At 37.7% G+C, this 17,993-nt stretch overlaps 1 protein-coding gene across 1 annotated transcript in view; it reads left to right on the top strand.

Annotated features, from left to right (window-relative positions):
• The window catches only part of LOC120427335 (protein vestigial), a 66,263-nt gene that overhangs the window by 25,422 nt on the left and 22,848 nt on the right, over nucleotides 1-17,993 (top strand). Inside the window, exons 2-3 of the mRNA XM_039592186.2 lie at nucleotides 986-1,268; nucleotides 5,271-5,573. Coding sequence (XP_039448120.1) covers nucleotides 986-1,268; nucleotides 5,271-5,573 — 586 coding nt within the window. The remainder of the gene's footprint in view (nucleotides 1-985; nucleotides 1,269-5,270; nucleotides 5,574-17,993) is intronic.

Raw genomic sequence — 17,993 nt, 5'->3', positions numbered from 1 at the left:
ATATCAGCTAATTGGATGGAGTTAGGAGTGAGTGCTTAACCTGCCAAACTTACGAGAATTTCCCCTAACTGAAATTTAATATACAGTTTTAGAACCACTGCCAGTTTCCTCACCACGGGAGTTCATCGAGTCCGAGTGTGTTGTTTTGATGAATTACGCCGATAAAGGGGTGCACGCACCACGGAAGGGGGCAAAGCGCGAGCACGAGCTAAAATCGCTCGGACACAAAGTTGGCTCGATTTGGTCGTTTATGTGGAGCAACGCTGCTTCAGCTCGAGCACCAACATTTCAACCTCGCGCGCTCTCGAACTCATCTCGCACACGCACACTCGACGATCGATACCAATCGACGCAGCATCTTCCGAACGTGCGCTCGCTCTCTCGTAGCTAACAATGTATTAATCACCGGTCAGTTAGGAGGGGGCCACGATTCGAGGAATTCTAATCAGTCTCGTGAGCACAACCAAGATGGATCGTTTTCAGGATCTATGTGTGTGTGTGGTTGTGCCAGGAATAGATGCACTAAGATGAGAATTTCTGTTGTATGTAGTGGAATTTGAATTCGCTTATTACCGACCAGAAGCGCGTCTGACGTGCCACTAATTGATGCAAGAATTTTGATGAATTTTATGAAGCCTTGCTCTGTCTCTTGTATTGAGGGCAATTCGAACAATTGCGAGCGAGCAAGATTGAAATGTTCACTGTGCTCTCAATTATTGTCATGTGTGTGTGTGCTTGATTGGATGCTTGAAAGGGTTCCGGAATAGTTGTTAGTTAATTTTTACACATAGTCCGGGTCTTTATGACAAGTGTGGCATTTCTAGTAAGGAATGCTATTATGCGATCTTGAATGTTAATAAAACAACTATATTATCTGGAAAATTTACAGTTCACATGAACAAGTAACTTAAACTGATTTTAAGCAAACCTAGTTTTGAAACTCCTGATCTAATTAAACAACTTTCATCCCCTTCTTCTCACACAGTTCAACCAGGACCTGTACTCTTCCTCGGGCGTCCCGCTGGCGGCGTCCTCCAGCACCTCCGCCGGTTCCCACTCGCCCTGCAGCCCCCTTTTGCCACCCTCGATATCGTCGAACGTAGCCTCGGCGGCAGCGGTGGCCTCCGCCGTAGCTCAGTCCCAGTCCCAGGCCCTGACGGCGGCCTCGTCCACCTCCAACACCACGATACCAACGATACCGCTGGGCGCGCTCCAGAGGCACATTACCAAAGAGGAAGACATCAGCACCGTCCGGAGTGACAACGAAGGTGAGAACTTTTTGACATTTTTTTAAAAGTAATTTTTAATAGTTCAAATGAAGTCTTATTGTCTGTGAGCCACCAAATTTTGAGTGATCCAAATATTATTCCAAATCAATAAAGCAATAATAATTCAATTTCAACTGTCAAAACACACAATGAACAAAAGTCATCGCCGCAGGTGCACAAAGATGTCAGCATGTTCTCGATTCATGTAGCCACCTTTGCTAAACGAAACAAGACGAAAAAAAAACCCTTTCATCGCATGGTCATCGCGGGCGCGCGCTCGGAAGCTCATAAATGTTTAAATTATTAACCCCTCGTTTATCTTGAACGGCTTCCGACGAGACGGTGGGGTCGATAAAACATCTGTACTGCGGGCTCTTGGACCTCCTCGCCGATGCAACTCTGCAATTCAAATGTGAGCTGCACCAAAGATAATGATGACACGGGGACATAATTTATGGCGCTACCGTTGAGGGATGACGATGATAATTCCCGGTGGCTAAGTTCTGCGTGTTTTTTTTCGAGTTGTTTGTTCAGCCTTTAAGCTTGAAGTGGAAATAATAAACGATGTTGTTAGCAGTCAAATGAACATTGTTTAATCGTTATTAAATTAATTTAATGTGCTGTGGAGGGATAAGACAGCGCTGTCTGGAAACCATTTATTATTAATATTAAAAAAAAAATACATAATTATGTTGAAAGGTTACCGTAGATTTTTTGAGTTTTTGTCTTTAGTTTGGTGGTTTATTCTGAAGTTTCTGTTTATTTGCAAATAGATTTTTAACATTTTCCAAGAAAACTTTTGCGGATTTTAAAAATTATTTTGTAGTTTCAACCAATTTTTCTTCAAGTTTTTTTTGATTAGCTTAAAAATTGCTGCTGTTATACTACAATTTCTACATCTTTAGGATATGGATGGTATTTCAGCAAAATTTAGAAATTAAATTAAAATAATGCACACAAATTTCAAATGTTTAGTCAAATTTATAACAATATTGAATACGAATGATTAAAAAATTGCTTCAAAATTTTGAATTAAATTTCAAAATCTGTAAAAAGATTTGATTGTCTTATTTGTATCAAAAATGCACAATAAACATTATACATCACCCCGAACAGACGGTAATAACTAAATTCATGCCATTTCAATAACAAATACTGTTAAAATAACAGAAAGTGTCATGGAATATTCTTGCAAAATCCATTTTTGCATAAGAGTTCAATAACAGTTTATGTTATCATAACAAAATTTGTTATTGGTCTGATATTGATTGAAAGCCAGAACAACTTGGGAATAACATTTTTTGTTATGGAAGAATACCTCCAACTGTTATTGGGATGATCGGATTAGTTGTTAAAATAACAAAAAATAATAACGAAGATTTGTTCGAAGAATAATTTAAAATGTTATTTGTCTGTTATTTCAAAAACAATCCAATAAAAAAAATCATAACGGCGAATAACAAATCTTGTTATAAATAACATAAAATGTTATTGGCCTAGTATTTTCAAATATCAAAAAATGTTATTCCCAAGTTATTACCGTCTGCTCGGGACGGAAAGGAATCCTGTAAGCAAATGCGGTAACTCTTTGTTTATGAATCTGTAACGTTGAAGTGTTGTTTATTTTTTTAAATTCGACGTTCTCAGAATCCTCTCTGCGGTAAACACAATGCAGTAGGGCTGGCCGCTTCAATTTTTGCAATACATTTTCGGGTAATCTCGGATGTACTGCAATTATTAATAATGACAAGAAATGTACTTGGGGCGTAATCTAATCACAAGACTTTCCAGCTTGCTTTCATCGGACTGGCTGCGTTTGTGTTAGCTGGATTACTACACAGCAAATAAAGTAGTAATCCAGCTGCGTGTAAAAGGCCTGGGTGTAAAATAAATTTTGCATTATTTTATGAAATTCTGTGTAATATTACATTCCGAAGTATGTAGCCCATCAGTATGGGAAACCTACTTGACCGAAATGTCAAGCTCATATATGCGTTTATCCTTGTAGCTTTTCATTGGTCTGACGGCCGAGTGGGCTAAGGTGCCAGTCCATACTGCAGGTGCTGTGCTGAGTTTGAATCCCGTTGGTTGCATCTTTTTTTTGTGTTTGCAAAATTTGTACATGCAGTGTAATATTAAGTGTTTATTTTGACGAAGGTGATGTGCATGCTTTTGCATGCGATTTTAACATCGGATTTTTTGCTGTGACTTTATTTGCTGTGTATCTCAACACTGCTTCGACCAAACGGGTTAAAAAAAATTCAAAATTAAATCGTCTGTTACTCATTTGAATTTTGAAATATCTTCATGAAACTTTCAGGAGTGATTGGAAATCATCTTTTTAGTGGAATGAACAATTTTGCCGTAATGTTATTTTGCCCAAAAACGTTTTAAAGGGGAGACAAAAAATGACAATAATTTGCATTGGGATAATTTTTCATGAAAAAAGTATTCTAAATTTTAGTAAGTCATATTTGGCCGTTTCCAATATTGGTTTAAGTTTTTGTCGTTTTCAACACTTAAAAAAAATATTTCAAAAGTCAGAGGTGGGACAATTTTTTTCAGAGTACCGTAAACCGGAGTGACTTGATAAGCTTGAATCTAAAACCTATCAAAGTAACCCCGGCTATCAATGTCACCCCGGTACGATACTTCAAAATTTCAACGTAAATAGAACTGAAGTTAATGTGTAATAGTAGTTTATGCAACAAGTTGCAAAACTTGATTTTATCAGCACTCGTCATATTTATCCAACTCGGTAAACCTCGTTGGATAAATGTACGACTCGCGCTGAAATCAAGTTTTGCAACTTGTTGCATAAACTACTGTTACACTTTAACTTCAGTTCTATTTACGTTGAAATTTTGAAGTATCGTACCGGGGTGACATTGATAGCCGGGGTTACTTTGATAGGTTTTAGATTTTTCGCAAAATGAAGAGTGTGAATTAAATACGTAATTGCTTACAATTTTTTTTTTGCAATTCCGAAAAAAACCCTCTTGAATGGAATTTCATTTCAAACATCCATGTGTTTCGTAAATTTACCGCGCAAAACGAAAAAATATCGAAATATGTTACCTTTCGATACTAGTATTGAAAAGTTCAACTTTTCAGCACCCATTTCAGTGCTGAAAATTTGAACTTTTCAGTTCTGGTATTCAAAGGTATTAATTTTTCATTGTGTTATTTTTGGTAGGGAAAAGTAGGCCGTTTCGTTTCTCCAGAAGGTCTCTTTTTCCTACAAAAATTGTTATTTTGCTCTTTTTGTCAAAGTAATTTCTATTTATGGTTGTATTTTTTTCAACATTTGCAATTTCCAGTCCACATACACGGGTTGGGCTCAACCGCAAAATCAGGGTTAGCAGGAAAAAAAATGAAAATCGGAAAAATCTGGCAAGCTAAATTTTTTCAGTGACGGTTGAGGGAGGGGTGGACGGTAACAATCCATTTTCATGTTCTGTTTAACTTGAGTTGCCCTTTTAAAAAATTAAGTTTATAAAAACATAAACATTTTAATTATTTAAGAATTATTCTTCAAAATCGGCAAAAATAAGAAATCTTGCTTATTCTGTCTACATCTGGAACAGACATAGGTTAATCCAGGATACTTTCTTTATAAATGCAATTTTTGTGCGTGTTCACCAAAATTTCGTCACAAATGACACCAACTTGAATTGATTTAGAATCGTTTTAACATTAAAACATTAAACATTTAAACTTGACAAACATTCTTTAACACGTTATACACGTGAAATTGGAAAATGTGATGTTTGTTAAATGCTATTAAACATTTATAAATGTTTAAAGTTTCTACCCAAATCAGAACTATATAAGTGTGCTTCAATTTATTCTTTAATTGATTGAATACTACCAAGCATAATACATCTGATTAAACATGTGCTCCACGAGCATAACTCCATAATTTCCATTCCACATGGAATGCACCCAATATCAATACAAAAAAAAATCCACCCCCAATTAATTAACTTTCCACTTTTGCAGGCACGATCCCGGGAGCGCACCACCACCACAACGACAGCTCCTGCTCGTCGGGCCCGGACTCCCCCAACAACCTGCATCAGGACACGAGTGGGGCCGGCCCAAGCGGAGGAGGCGGCGGCGGCGGTGGCCTACCCGGAACGGGAAGCGGCGGTGGCGGTCCCAGCGGCGAGGCTTCCGGCAGTGGGCGGGCCCAGTACGTGTCGGCCACGTGTGTAGTGTTTACCCACTATTCGGGCGATTCGGCCAGCGTGGTGGACGAGCACTTTTCTAGGGCGTTAAATTTTAGCGATAAAAATAACAAAGGTAAGTGGGGGACTCATGTGTGGTGTTGATGCCCAATAAAAGGGGCAATTTCAGTTTAAACGCGATGATGATGATGTTTTTGGCACGAGTGTGTAACCCTACTGGGTAATTAGCTGTTTATGGCTTCTTAACCCGATGGCTGTAAAAATAAATCACAAAATACATAAAACGGCTCCCCCCCATGTTTGGTTTAGTCGGAAGTGAAGTTATCTTCTTTGAAAGACCAGTGATGAAACTAGGGATGGCAGAGTTGTAATCTTACGTTTAAAATGTGTCATGAAAGAAAATTTCTTAATTTTTTTCAAAAGAAACTGGCTATATTAAAGATCTGGCAACACTGCTGTGAGATCTCACGATTTAAAACAAATTTGTGAATTGTTATATTTTAGTTGAAAACTACTTCCAGATCGCCATTTTGGTACATCGTTGGATATGTTAAGAACTTTTTGGATATGACATAACGTTTGAAGATCTGGCACCACTGTTCTTAGGATATCAATATTTATATAGAATTTATAAAAAATTTCAAGCCTAATGGAGAATTCTTAAAAACACAAAAATCATCCAAACTCATCGAATGTCAACAACAGGAGAGCTGCCTCACAGCTGCAACAGCCACCAGAGATCGTCAGACAACAACTTCAGTGGTCGTGTTCCGTCACAATGTTATGTTGCATTATTCCAGAACATCGCGGCCCCCTTGGCTTCTTAACCCGTCTTCCGCGGGCCAACCCGAACGACACGGGGTGTGCTCACGCATTTTTTTGTTTTATTTGACATCTTTATAGTGTGGTGGTTTTATTTTTAAAAGTTGTCTCTATTTATACCCCCAGAATGCAACGGCGCAGCATAAATATGTATTTCGTCGAGGAAACGCACTTTTTCGGGGTAAGAAGGTCGCCCAAAGAGTGAGCCAGCGATTGCCTTTTTGTCTAACCGTGAAGAGGAGTTGATCCCTGGCGCGTTCTAAACCTGGCCGCAGTCAATTATTTATTGATTTTCCTGGTTAAGAGGACCGTTTTGTTGTGGATGACACCAATTTGGAGGGGTTTGGAAAAAGGGGTTCCCGAAAGACAACGACGATGATGACGGTGATGATCCGAGGAGATAAAGGGGTCCCCAAACCGAAACGTATTATTATTTATGATGTCGACGCAGCCGCCGCGGGAAATGATTTATTGAGCTACAAATTAGTGCGCCACGATCGAAGACGGCGACGGTGACCGGGAGTCGTCGTTCCGTGGTCGTAAAGGTGCCCCCGTGGTGGGAAATTGTCCATTATATTAACGATCCTCGCGGTGGTTGACTGCTTCCGAGAAGATGTTTGTTTTATCCGTGTTGAGGGAATTTTCCTCGAAGTTTGCAAATTCGTGGTGTTGAAGCATGAAGTGATGCTACATCCGTGAGCATCCGTTGACAGTTCTGCTGTCAGCCGTTGACAAGATCATTTCGTCATCCTTGCGTAGGACTCTCATCCTAAGAGTAAGGTTTGAATCTCATTATCCATTGGCGGAGGATTTTACCGCATGGTTGGATTTAGTTCCAGATCCCAATTTTTGCCACTTACTAAAACAAACAACCCCTCGCAGCTGCGGCCATTTTGGTCCCATCACACGGAGCAAAATTTTCCCACGAGTAAATACAAAGGGCACAATTTTCGCCAACAACCACCACCAAGAAGAACCAAAAACGCTCAAGCCACAAATCCGCTAACGACCTTGCAGAAATCTTCAACCGTCGTCTCTCTACACCCCAGGTATCCCCGCAAGCCTCAGCTTGCAAGCCTGCAACGACTCAACTTCTTTCTCACACCATCACGCCGATCGATCGCTCGTCCCTGTGAACAAATTATTTCACAACACTAAACGGACCCGGGGACCGGACCCCGTCTGCGATAGTCCATCTCCGCCGCTTAATCCGTACAGCTCATGGGAGAATACCTGACAACGACTTTGCTTGTTCAGCGCAATAATCTCGATTTGTGATTTACTACGTCCAAATCGTTCTCCATCGAGTTTCCCCTTCAAGCGCGAAACCGGGGAGTACGACCAAAACGTCAAAGGGTACCGCCGAAGTTGAAGCCAAGTCTTGTGGGAGACGGCAACAAAGTCCTCCGCACACACTCTCGCAAAAAGTGAGACCTTTTCGCGGCAAATAAGTGGAACCGATCGGAGATTTCCCTGCGCAAGATTCGCGGAACAACTGGGAAAGGGACGAAACATAACAAACAAACAAAAATCGCGACATTTTATGGTAGTAATCGAACGAGGAATCCCAATCGAACGGAACGGATTCCGCAGGCTTCTGCTTCACACAGCGGAGAGAGAGAGAGCGGGCGAAAACTTGGAAGAATACTGAAGATTTATGCTGCCAATGAAAAGAAGGTGGAAAAAGACTGTGCCAGCAAGAGTAAATGCCCGGTTGCACAGGGAAATGAGTTCGGCAAAAGGGCAAACAGTTCTGGGACCAACAAAAAAAAGGATCGCCGTAATTTTAAATGGTACTGAAGGGTTTGGTCAAATGGGCAGCAGAGTAATTTCTGGGAAGAACTATGTATATCGGAGAAGTGAGTTGTAGTTTTGGTTGGGGCTGTGGAGGCGGGAAGCTTTCAAAACGACTCTGAAGAGCACTTAAAGCTATTAAATTTGGAAACGGATGTACACATTTTGTTGGTCTGAGTCTGTTCTAACCGAAACCAACCTGAAAAATCAAAATATTGTGCTCCAACATGGTTAAAACTGCTGTCACAATTCGCCCCATGTGTCCCGATTGACCCCAATTTACGGTACTTTTATTGTTACAAAACATTTCGAAGATACAAAAAACCGAATTTAAGGATTTACTTGAAGCAAAAATTATACTAAAATGCTTTCTATACTTTTCAAGTAACAAACTACACTGAAAAAAACACAACATATCAATGAAGTCTTCTAAAAAATCCCGGAATTCTACTAATACTAATTATGAGCTTTGGGACTACAGATTGAATATATACTATGTATCCAATCTGTGGTCCCAAAGCTCATAGTTTGGAAAATGCTTTAAAATGCCAAATTTAATTGTAATTGCTAAAGTAATCGAAATACAATTCTATATTTTTTTTCAATGAAAATAACTGATTTAAGCAAACATAAAATTTCACAGGATTTCGCGGAAATTGTGGAATTTCACGAATTTTAGGATGTCCGCGTGTAATTCACTAACCCTACAGATATTCTTTCAAAATTATATGTAAAAACGTTACTTAATCCACCTTAAGGTGGTTGGTGCCTTCCTCTCATTTATAGTGATTTCAATCCCCCTAAAGTGTCCACATGTTTATGGATCTCTCCTAACGTTCGCAGCACCTAAGAAGTCCTAATAAAAATAAGTGATGAGTAAAAAAAACAGACTACCTACAGACTTTTTGTCAAGATTATACAGAAACGGCCTTTGAGGAAAATGGCATCCCTCTACACGGCTTTTTCGTGGCGATCAGACCCGACCAGTTGAGTTTATGTGAATTCAGGCTATTTTTTAAACTGCTTGTTATTTAAGATAGGTAAGTCAGATCTTGAAAATTCTTACTCCACCTAAAAGGTCTTCTCATATGCTTTCTAAAAATATATAACATGTGAGGGTTTCATGAAAAAACCACCCTTTTTACCATAATTTTAATTTAATATGAATCAGTTTTTTTAACATAACTTTTTAAATACATGTTAAAACTGCATGAATTTAAATAGCAACTTAGGGGACGTTAAGAAGGATCGATTAAAACCATTCCGGCCAAAATCGGTTGAGCCTGTGACGAGATATTCCAGTGACATTGATTTGGTACACATGTCTACCTACAGCCAAACACACAGACATTTGCTCAGCTGGTGATTCTGAGTCGATATGTACAAATGAAGGTAGGTCTAAGAGGTCTAATTAAAAAGTTCATTTTCCGAGTGATTTTATGGCCTTTCCTCAGTAAGGTGAGGAAGGCAAAAATAGATAATCTTGGAAAGGAATTTTCTGATCGATTTGGAGTCTTCGGCAAATTGGTCCGTATTGCTTAGGATTTTTTAGAAAAAAATACACTCTAAAAAATTACCTATTTGTGGTATCCAACTTTTCAGACACCCAAATTAAAAACTTTATCATGAAAATTCACATATTTCGGATATGTTTGTGATGACTTTTTGAACAAGTAGGTCAGAATTCATTTCTGGAGTTTTTTTTTTTTTTTTTATAAGGTCCTATAAACCAAATTTTTAGTTTTTGCTTTTTGGGTGTTTTTTGATACCCCTGACTCAAGGCGGTTTCAAAAACACCCAAAAAGCAAAAACTGGAAATTTGGTTTATTGGATCTTTAAAAAAAAAACTCCAGATTTGTCAGTATTGCCAATTTTTCAATAAAATCCGAATTTTCGTAAAATGTGTACAAATTTCAAAAAAAAATATGTTATTATTTTATGGAGCAATGAAGAAAATACAACACATATTTAAATTAGCTCTGAAAACATTTAAAAGGGGGGTACCAATGATTTCTTTTTGCATTTTTGAAATTTTAGTCTTGATTTAAGCCGTTACAAATATTTTTCAAAGCCCCTTCAAAACCGGTCCGAAAATCAGGAGGCAAAAAACATTTTTTCAAAAACTTCAAAATTTCAATGGAAATAGAAGGGTAATTCTCTACCAACTCACACGAAATCGGGAAAAGTTGCCCCGACCCCTCTTCGATTTGCGTGAAACTTTGTCCTAAGGGGTAACTTTTGTCCCTGATCACGAATCCGAGGTTCGTTTTTTGATATATCGTGACGGAGGGGCGGTACGACCCCTTCCATTTTTGAACATGCGAAAAAAGAGGTGTTTTTCAATAATTTGCAGCCTGAAACGGTGATGAGATAGAAATTTGGTGTCATTGGGACTTTTATGTAAGATTAGACGCCCGATTTGATGGCGTACTCAGAATTCCTAAGAAACGTATTTTTCATCGAAAAAAACACTAAAAAAGTTTTAAAAATTCTCCCATTTTCCGTTACTCGACTGTAAAAAATTTTGGAGCATGTCATTTTATGGGAAATTTAATGTACTTTTCAAATCTACATTGACCCAGAAGGGTCATTTTTTCATTTAGAACAAAATTTTTCATTTTAAAATTTCGTGTTTTTTCTAACTTTTCAGGGTATTTTTTTAGAGTGCAACAAAGTTCTACAAAGTTGTAGAGCAGACAATTACAAAAATTTTGATATGTAGACATGAGGAGTTTGCTTATAAACATCACGAGTTATCGCGATTTTACGAAAAAAAGTTTATAAGCAAAATATTGAAAAACACCTCTTTTTTCGCATGTTCAAAAATGGAAGGGGTCGTACCGCCCCTCCGTCATGAGATATCAAAAAACGAACCTCGGATTCATGATCAGGGACAAAAGTTACCCCTTAGGACAAAGTTTAACGCAAATCGAAGAGGGGTCGGGGCAACTGCTGTGTGAGTTGGCGGAGAATTACCCAGAAGAAAACTGAAAACAAATTGAAATTCATTTTCCTGCGTTTTAAAATCATATTTAGCATGTCTGGGATTGACCAATAATATTTTGAATTTTGTAAAATTCTGCAAGTAACGCAAAAAAAAAATTGTTTTTCGACTGAAAAAAAAAATCGTCAGTACTTCGATATTTTGAAAACTATTTTTTGCAATACAACTGGGCAGGGGTAAAATGCCATTCAAAATCATGGCTTCTTATTTTAATTTTTATGTTAAACTTCAATACATATTTGCAACGGCCTTAACAATTTTCAAAATATGCCTTTGAAGAGATCAGCGAATTTATTTTTTTCTAGATTCATTTTTTTTATATATTTCCAAAAAGATGCACTTTAAAAAAAAATGAACATTTTGATAAGAAATTCAATTTACATATAAAATTACGCAAATAAAATGTTTGCTGTGAATTAGTTTTTATCGCAAATTTTCCAAAAACATAAATTGGATGGCAAAATGTTTGCCCATAGATACTTTTCTAGGGCTCAAAAGTTGTCTTTTTGATCCCCAGAATTCTATTTTAAAGATAGAGAATTTGTTAAAGTCCTAATTTTAGCAAAAAGCCCAACATAATACCTACAACTTTGCTCAAGACAAATCGATCAAAATGTCCAATTGCAAGATACAGATTTCGATTTTTTACACATCAAATTTTAAAGGTATTCAAACCAAAGCACATTGCGTTTAAATCCATCCTGATAGCAATTAAGTTTGAAATAGTTCAATATTTTGTTATTCAAATAACTTGATAAATAATGTAAAGTGACTCCTTCATTTGTCCCAAATTTGTTACCAAACCAGTAACACCACGCTGCTGTCAGCGACAAATCAGCGTAAGATCTTGCTCAATTTGTAAGTTTTTGACACCCCACAAAACATCAACCTGTAAATGTCAAACCAATGAGCTGCTGCTGCTTCTGCCACCGTGTCACCTTTCAAGAACTCGTCATAACCTCTGCCTGCCGCCGACTTGGCTGATGATACTGACAGCACACAGCTGTCCCCGACCCGGAAAGTGTCACCACACCAAATGAAGACGATCACAGCTTGTCAAGGTGGTGTCACCACCGTGTGGGTACCAACTCCTACTCTGGGTTCAGTTACTGCCGTCGCCACGAGTGATGAATCGTGGGGTGTCACATTGAATTATGCTTATGCTAATTAATATTTTAATTATCATTCCCATTCAGCAATTTGCGTGCGCAACGGCGGCGGCGGCGGCCCTTATATAAATTGCACTTTTGCTCTAATTAAATGCGATTATAATGACGCTAATGATGTATATATTCGTAAGTGCAAACCGCTTTGCGGTTTGCCGAACGGGGGCTTTCTGCAAAATAGTGGGGCGTTTAATTGAAGAGTCGGTGGAAGGTGTCGCTTTGAGGAACCGCCCCAGAGCAAACTCCCCACAAGATTCGGCAATCCTGCATCCTGAATGAAATCGCGTCTAGCCGTGAACGAAAGCGCGCTCCAGCTTGCGCACTCGGAGTTCTGGAACACACTTCGGGGTGTGACAATGTGGGAAGTCGTCATAAATCACGCGGGCCGTCGCTGCTGCCACCAATTCCACGCGGCCCCGTAATAGCCGTCCCGAAGTCGTGTTCTTCTACGTGTACGACGCCACAACAGATCCGCATCATGTAGGCATGACAACGGAGAGCTGCTGCTTGTGGAACAGCTTCAACGCGGTCTCAAAAGGACCGCGTCACATAAACGAGTTAATGAAAATGCGTACAGAAATAATAAATTATAGCACGTTTTAACCAAAAGTGACATTAACAATCGGGTTTTCGAGACTGGCAGGGAGTTGAAGGGAGGAGAAATGCGAGATGGTAGAACATTGAAGAGGTTGTAATGAGCGTAGACCACGTCGACGTCGTCGTGCTATCATGTCGCACCCGCCATTTTGACGTTCCGAGAAAAACGCGTTTTAATGTTTGACCTTGAATATTCAAAAACGAGAGCACGCAATGTAAACAATAACAAACACGTTTTGTTTGGATCACCATTCTGTGCATTGTCCCAAAGTTTGGTTGAAGTTGGTTACTGGAGTCCCGAGTTATAATTACAAATGTTTACGGTAGTCTAGCTTGTACGTGCGACAAACGTATCCTGACTTTCCTGGCCTGAAATCCCTTTGGCCTTTTGTCGCACTTACATCAATTTTCATGGAGTGACAAGATAGCACGTCAAGATTGAAACTACTTTCATATGTAAAGTGACAAACATGCACGGAGTTTTTTCGGTTTTTGTTAAATATCTCAGGATTGACATCGAATTTTGGGGATCTGTGAAGGTCAAAAGGTGAGGCATTGTGAGCTGCACAAAATGGCGTTCTTAACTCAATTTGGCCCAAAATGCACGTACGACAAGTTAGCACGATGGCGACGACGTGTGATTCTCGTATCTATCTCCTGCTTTTATTGAAAAATCAAGACTATTGTATACTAGTCCAACGAAAAAATCTACTTTAAAAATAAAATTAGAAGATTACAGAAGGGTTATAATAAAACACATCTTTATACGAATCTTTGGGCCAAATTAAGATTTGTGCCAAATATGAGAGGTTTCTCGGTCTAATTATGTTTGTTGTGTTGTGACAACGACCATTTAGTACCCACAAAAAAAAATGTGAGAAGACACAACATTTCATATTTGTGGTCACAAGAAATGCATCTTAACAAAGCAAAGTTCGTCCTAGCGACGCATTTGCGTCACTCGAAAACAAATTAATCTTACCCTGAGACTAGTGAGTCCATTTAACCAACCATTTTGTCGACGCCTGCAAATCTGTCAACCGCCCAAAAAACTCGAGGCACTTTCCGCGCATCACAACAGTGGATTTCGAGGCAGTAGTGAGTTCAGCGGAATGTTCGGCGCGAAAGCCCATTCGAAATTGTTTATTTATTCAGCGAATTTTTCCGCTAAATTTAATGTCGCTCTTAAAAGGTCAATTACGAAAGTGAAAAATTTGCTCGCTCGCGGAAAAAATAGTCCTCGCCGCCGGTTGGGTGAGGGAAGGAATTTTCGCGATCACGGGTAGGAAGTGGAAGTGAGTGAGACGTGAGCGAGTTCAACTGTCAGCGCGCTTCGGCGAACGTTATCGTTATTTCAAATATTTGCACTGCTCGGATGCATGAAATAGTCAAAATATCTGGGACTCTGGGGTTGAGAGTGCTGATATTTTTTTTTATCTTTTTTTCGGTGGGCCAAAACAATCTCGGCATGGCGTCGAAGCGGGCGAGAAAGTGGATTTTTGATGCCAGCTAATTTCATGAATGAGCTGCCGTTGTTTAAATTATCCGTGTAAACTATTTCAGGCATTTTACAACACAAACCCCCGCACGCACAAACACAAACTGTGGCGATTGGACGTCGCTGTCGGTTGTGATGGTGAGAAAAAAATAAATAAAGTCTACGTCAACACGCAAAAAAAAATCGACATCACACCTGTAATTAACGACGCGTCAATAGTAAAGATGTAGTGGTAGAATAACCAATCTCAACATCCATTTCTGGAATAATAATCTCGATACATGTTTGAAAACTTTCCACACAACAATGAAATGCAAATGACACATTCTCCGGCAATGTACACCATAGGATGAAATTTTGAAAAGCCTTTATGAACTTTTTGGATATTTTTCATCGATTCTAGACTACTTGAAGCTTCAAAAATCATAGTTTTCATAAATTGATCAGTTGGTTGGTTAAGTTATGCATCAATAAGTGATAAAATCAGCGTTTTAAAACATTTTTCTAAAAATTCCTGGTTTACCGCGAATTAAAATCCACAAATTATCCTTTTGTTTGCATTTTGTAGATTTTAAGATGTACTAAACGGAAATGTCATGGATTTGCAGCTAATCTTAAGTTAAGTTTTTTTGAAACTAGTGTAAGTTTACCATTTTATTGCGTTGCAACGTCACGAAAAAGGGACAGGAGAAATCCTATCAAAGTCACCCCGGTTTACGGTATTTGATTTGAATTTGTAGTTATTGATTTGGAAATATAGAAAAAATAGATCTGTAACAGAATATAATATTATGTGGATTTATGTAACTTTATTTCTATTTCAACTAAAGACAACTTAATTTTGAGAAAGCTCTGTCCCCACTCTTGAATTATTCCAAAATATTAGGGGCAAAAAATATGCTTTGCTAAAAAAAATAACTAAAAATCATCTAAAAAAACTTGTACAACTTTAAACTATGTTTTTTTTAAGTCTATTTGGCAATTGTAGCTCAAATTGTTCAAATTAAACTTTCACAAATTTTGACTAAAGTACTGTTTCAAGCACTTTGTGACTTACCTATTTTGTTAATTTTTTTTAGCAGTGTCGCCAAAAAATCAAATTCCATGCTATCGAAATTTTTTAGATAACAAAATAACAGAATAATTGAGGCGTGATTAAATTGATGTAAATGTCGAAATTAAGAAAATCAAAATTTGATAAAAGAAAAAAAAACTTTGACATCCCAAGTGATTAAAAGTTACATAAAAAAGTTTAATTTTTTTTCTGATGTACTAATTTTATTCACAAATTTTCGGGGGAATACAAAAAATAATAATAATTTTTAATACAATTTGTAAATGTATTATCAACGAAGGAAAACCCTTTTTAACTTTTTACAAGTTGTTTGTACTTCTGTTTTCATTGAAATTTTGATATAATCAAAAAAATATGAATTTGCACCTTGAATTTTGAGAAGCGGTGCTGTTGTAATCTTTTACCTTGTGAAATCATGATTTCTTTTACCTTTTTCGTAATTCTTGTTGATAAGGTTAATTTATCATTAAATTTTTTATTTATTATGTTTTATGATGTTTAAATTATAATTTCTTTTATTATTCTTAAATTAATAAATATGATTTTTTAAATATTTTAATGAAGTATAACAAAACCAAATTTTCAATCAAAAATAACGTGTTTTATTAAATTTTCGTTTTTTTTTTTGCATTTTGATAATTCTCTTTGGAAGAAAAGAACCCACATTAAAAAAAAGGCTGAGAAAATGTCCTACATTTTGGAACTTTGCATATCGAGCATTGAGTTTCTGAGATACAGCCTCACAAAGAATTCAAAACGATGAAAACATTCTTTTTGAGGATTCTTTTATTGGTCTAATTTTCAATGTTAAAAAATGAAACTTTTGGAAGATTTTTTGATCTCTTCAACAAAACTAATTTGCAACCTTGCAATTTTCGTTGACAAAATACTATAGCAAAAATTTAAACTTTCAATGAAATAACTAGATTTCAAACTTTTTAGAACATTGTAAGATCGGAATAAACACTCATTTTATTCATATTCACTGCGTTGGGTTGTTAATATTCTGGTCAGGAATCTATTTTTTGATGTATATTCAATATGAAAAATTACATCCTCAAAGTCAAAAGAGATCCTCTTCAGGCTTCCATATCCTTTCCCAAAATCATTACACCATGCAAATGAATTATTACCATATCATCATCATCCCCATCGTGCGCTCGAAAAAAAACTCAGTGAAAAAAACGACGAGTGGCAAATTTTCCTTTCCGAGCGATGCATAAAAATATTTTAATGTTTTTCCACACAAGCTCTCTTGCTCACACTCTCTCTCTCTCTCTCTCGCGGTTAAAACGGTTGACTGAAGTTGAGCTCGAGAGCTGATCCAACTTTGAGAGAGAGAGAAAGAGACGATAATCGCGTTTCATTTCTATATAAATAATAAAATTAACATTCTTCGCACTATGGCCGACTGGGACGGGACGAGGCGAGTAGTAAGGCCACGATGCACACTATTCATCTAATTGGAAAAATTTTAATTTGCAATTTTGTGGCTAAGTGGTCGCCATAAATTTGCAATTTCTTGGCTCGGGCAGGGTTTGCGGAAAGTTTTGCGCTCAAACAAATAAAGATGAGCTTGTTTGTGGCGCGCAGAAAGTGCACGACGCGTAACGGCGCAAAACTGGATTAAATGCCGTCATTTAAATTTAAATTAAGATGATTAATGCGCGCGAATCTGGGGGGACAGTTTTAACTGGTGGCATGATTTACGGCCAAAATCATGGCGAACATATGTTTTTTCTTAGCTTAGTTGAGAAAAGGGACAAAACTTCCCACAACTCGCACAAATCCCGTTGTAGTTCAACACTTCAAAAGTTGAGGCAAATTCGCTCGCAGAAAGCAACCAGGCAGAGAACAACAAATTAATTACCTACAACTCGGGAGGAAAAACAAAAGTGCTAGGGACTCGTTACGCCCCATCTGCTGGCTGCTGGCGTTTGGGTTGAATGCAGATGAGGATTCGTCAGCGTGATTCAGCGGCATTTCGGCGGCAGCCTCAGACGCGATGCTGATTTTGGTTCTTTTTTGTTTGTTTGAATTTTTAGGACTTGAGAAATTTTTCCGAGTCTTTGAGAAAAACCTGGAAATGAGCTTGTTAGCGGCGGTAAATTATTTTGTTTAGCTCTACAAAGGGTGCTGATTGTCTGCATTTTTGCGTTTCTTGAAGGTATTTTTGAAAGAATGCTTTGAAGTTTGCTTCTTTAACGTGCGGTTTTGTCTCGTCAGGGCAATGAATTTGTTATAATTTTGACAGGTACGACGGGGCTGGCGCTTATCTGAAGTGAAAATATGTTAACTCTTGCTAGCTTTTTTAAATAAAATATATTCATAAATAGGTTATCTCAAAATGACCGATATAATCATTCAGTTTTATATTTAAACTCTACCATACAATTTCTAGCGTAAAACAAAGGGAACAACATTTTAATCTGTGAACAAAATTTTAAAAATTATGTATTGTTGTAATCGAACTTGAATTCAATTGCTTTTATTTAAAATACAAATTCCAAACAAAATTAGTCTTACTTGAAATTATGTGTAAAAACTAATCATCAGCGATGGAATAATCATCATCAAAA

This window comes from Culex pipiens, chromosome 2 (genome assembly GCF_016801865.2).
Source record: "Culex pipiens pallens isolate TS chromosome 2, TS_CPP_V2, whole genome shotgun sequence".
Classification (NCBI taxonomy): domain Eukaryota; kingdom Metazoa; phylum Arthropoda; class Insecta; order Diptera; family Culicidae; genus Culex; species Culex pipiens.
This window is presented reverse-complemented; position numbering and strand designations above follow the sequence as displayed.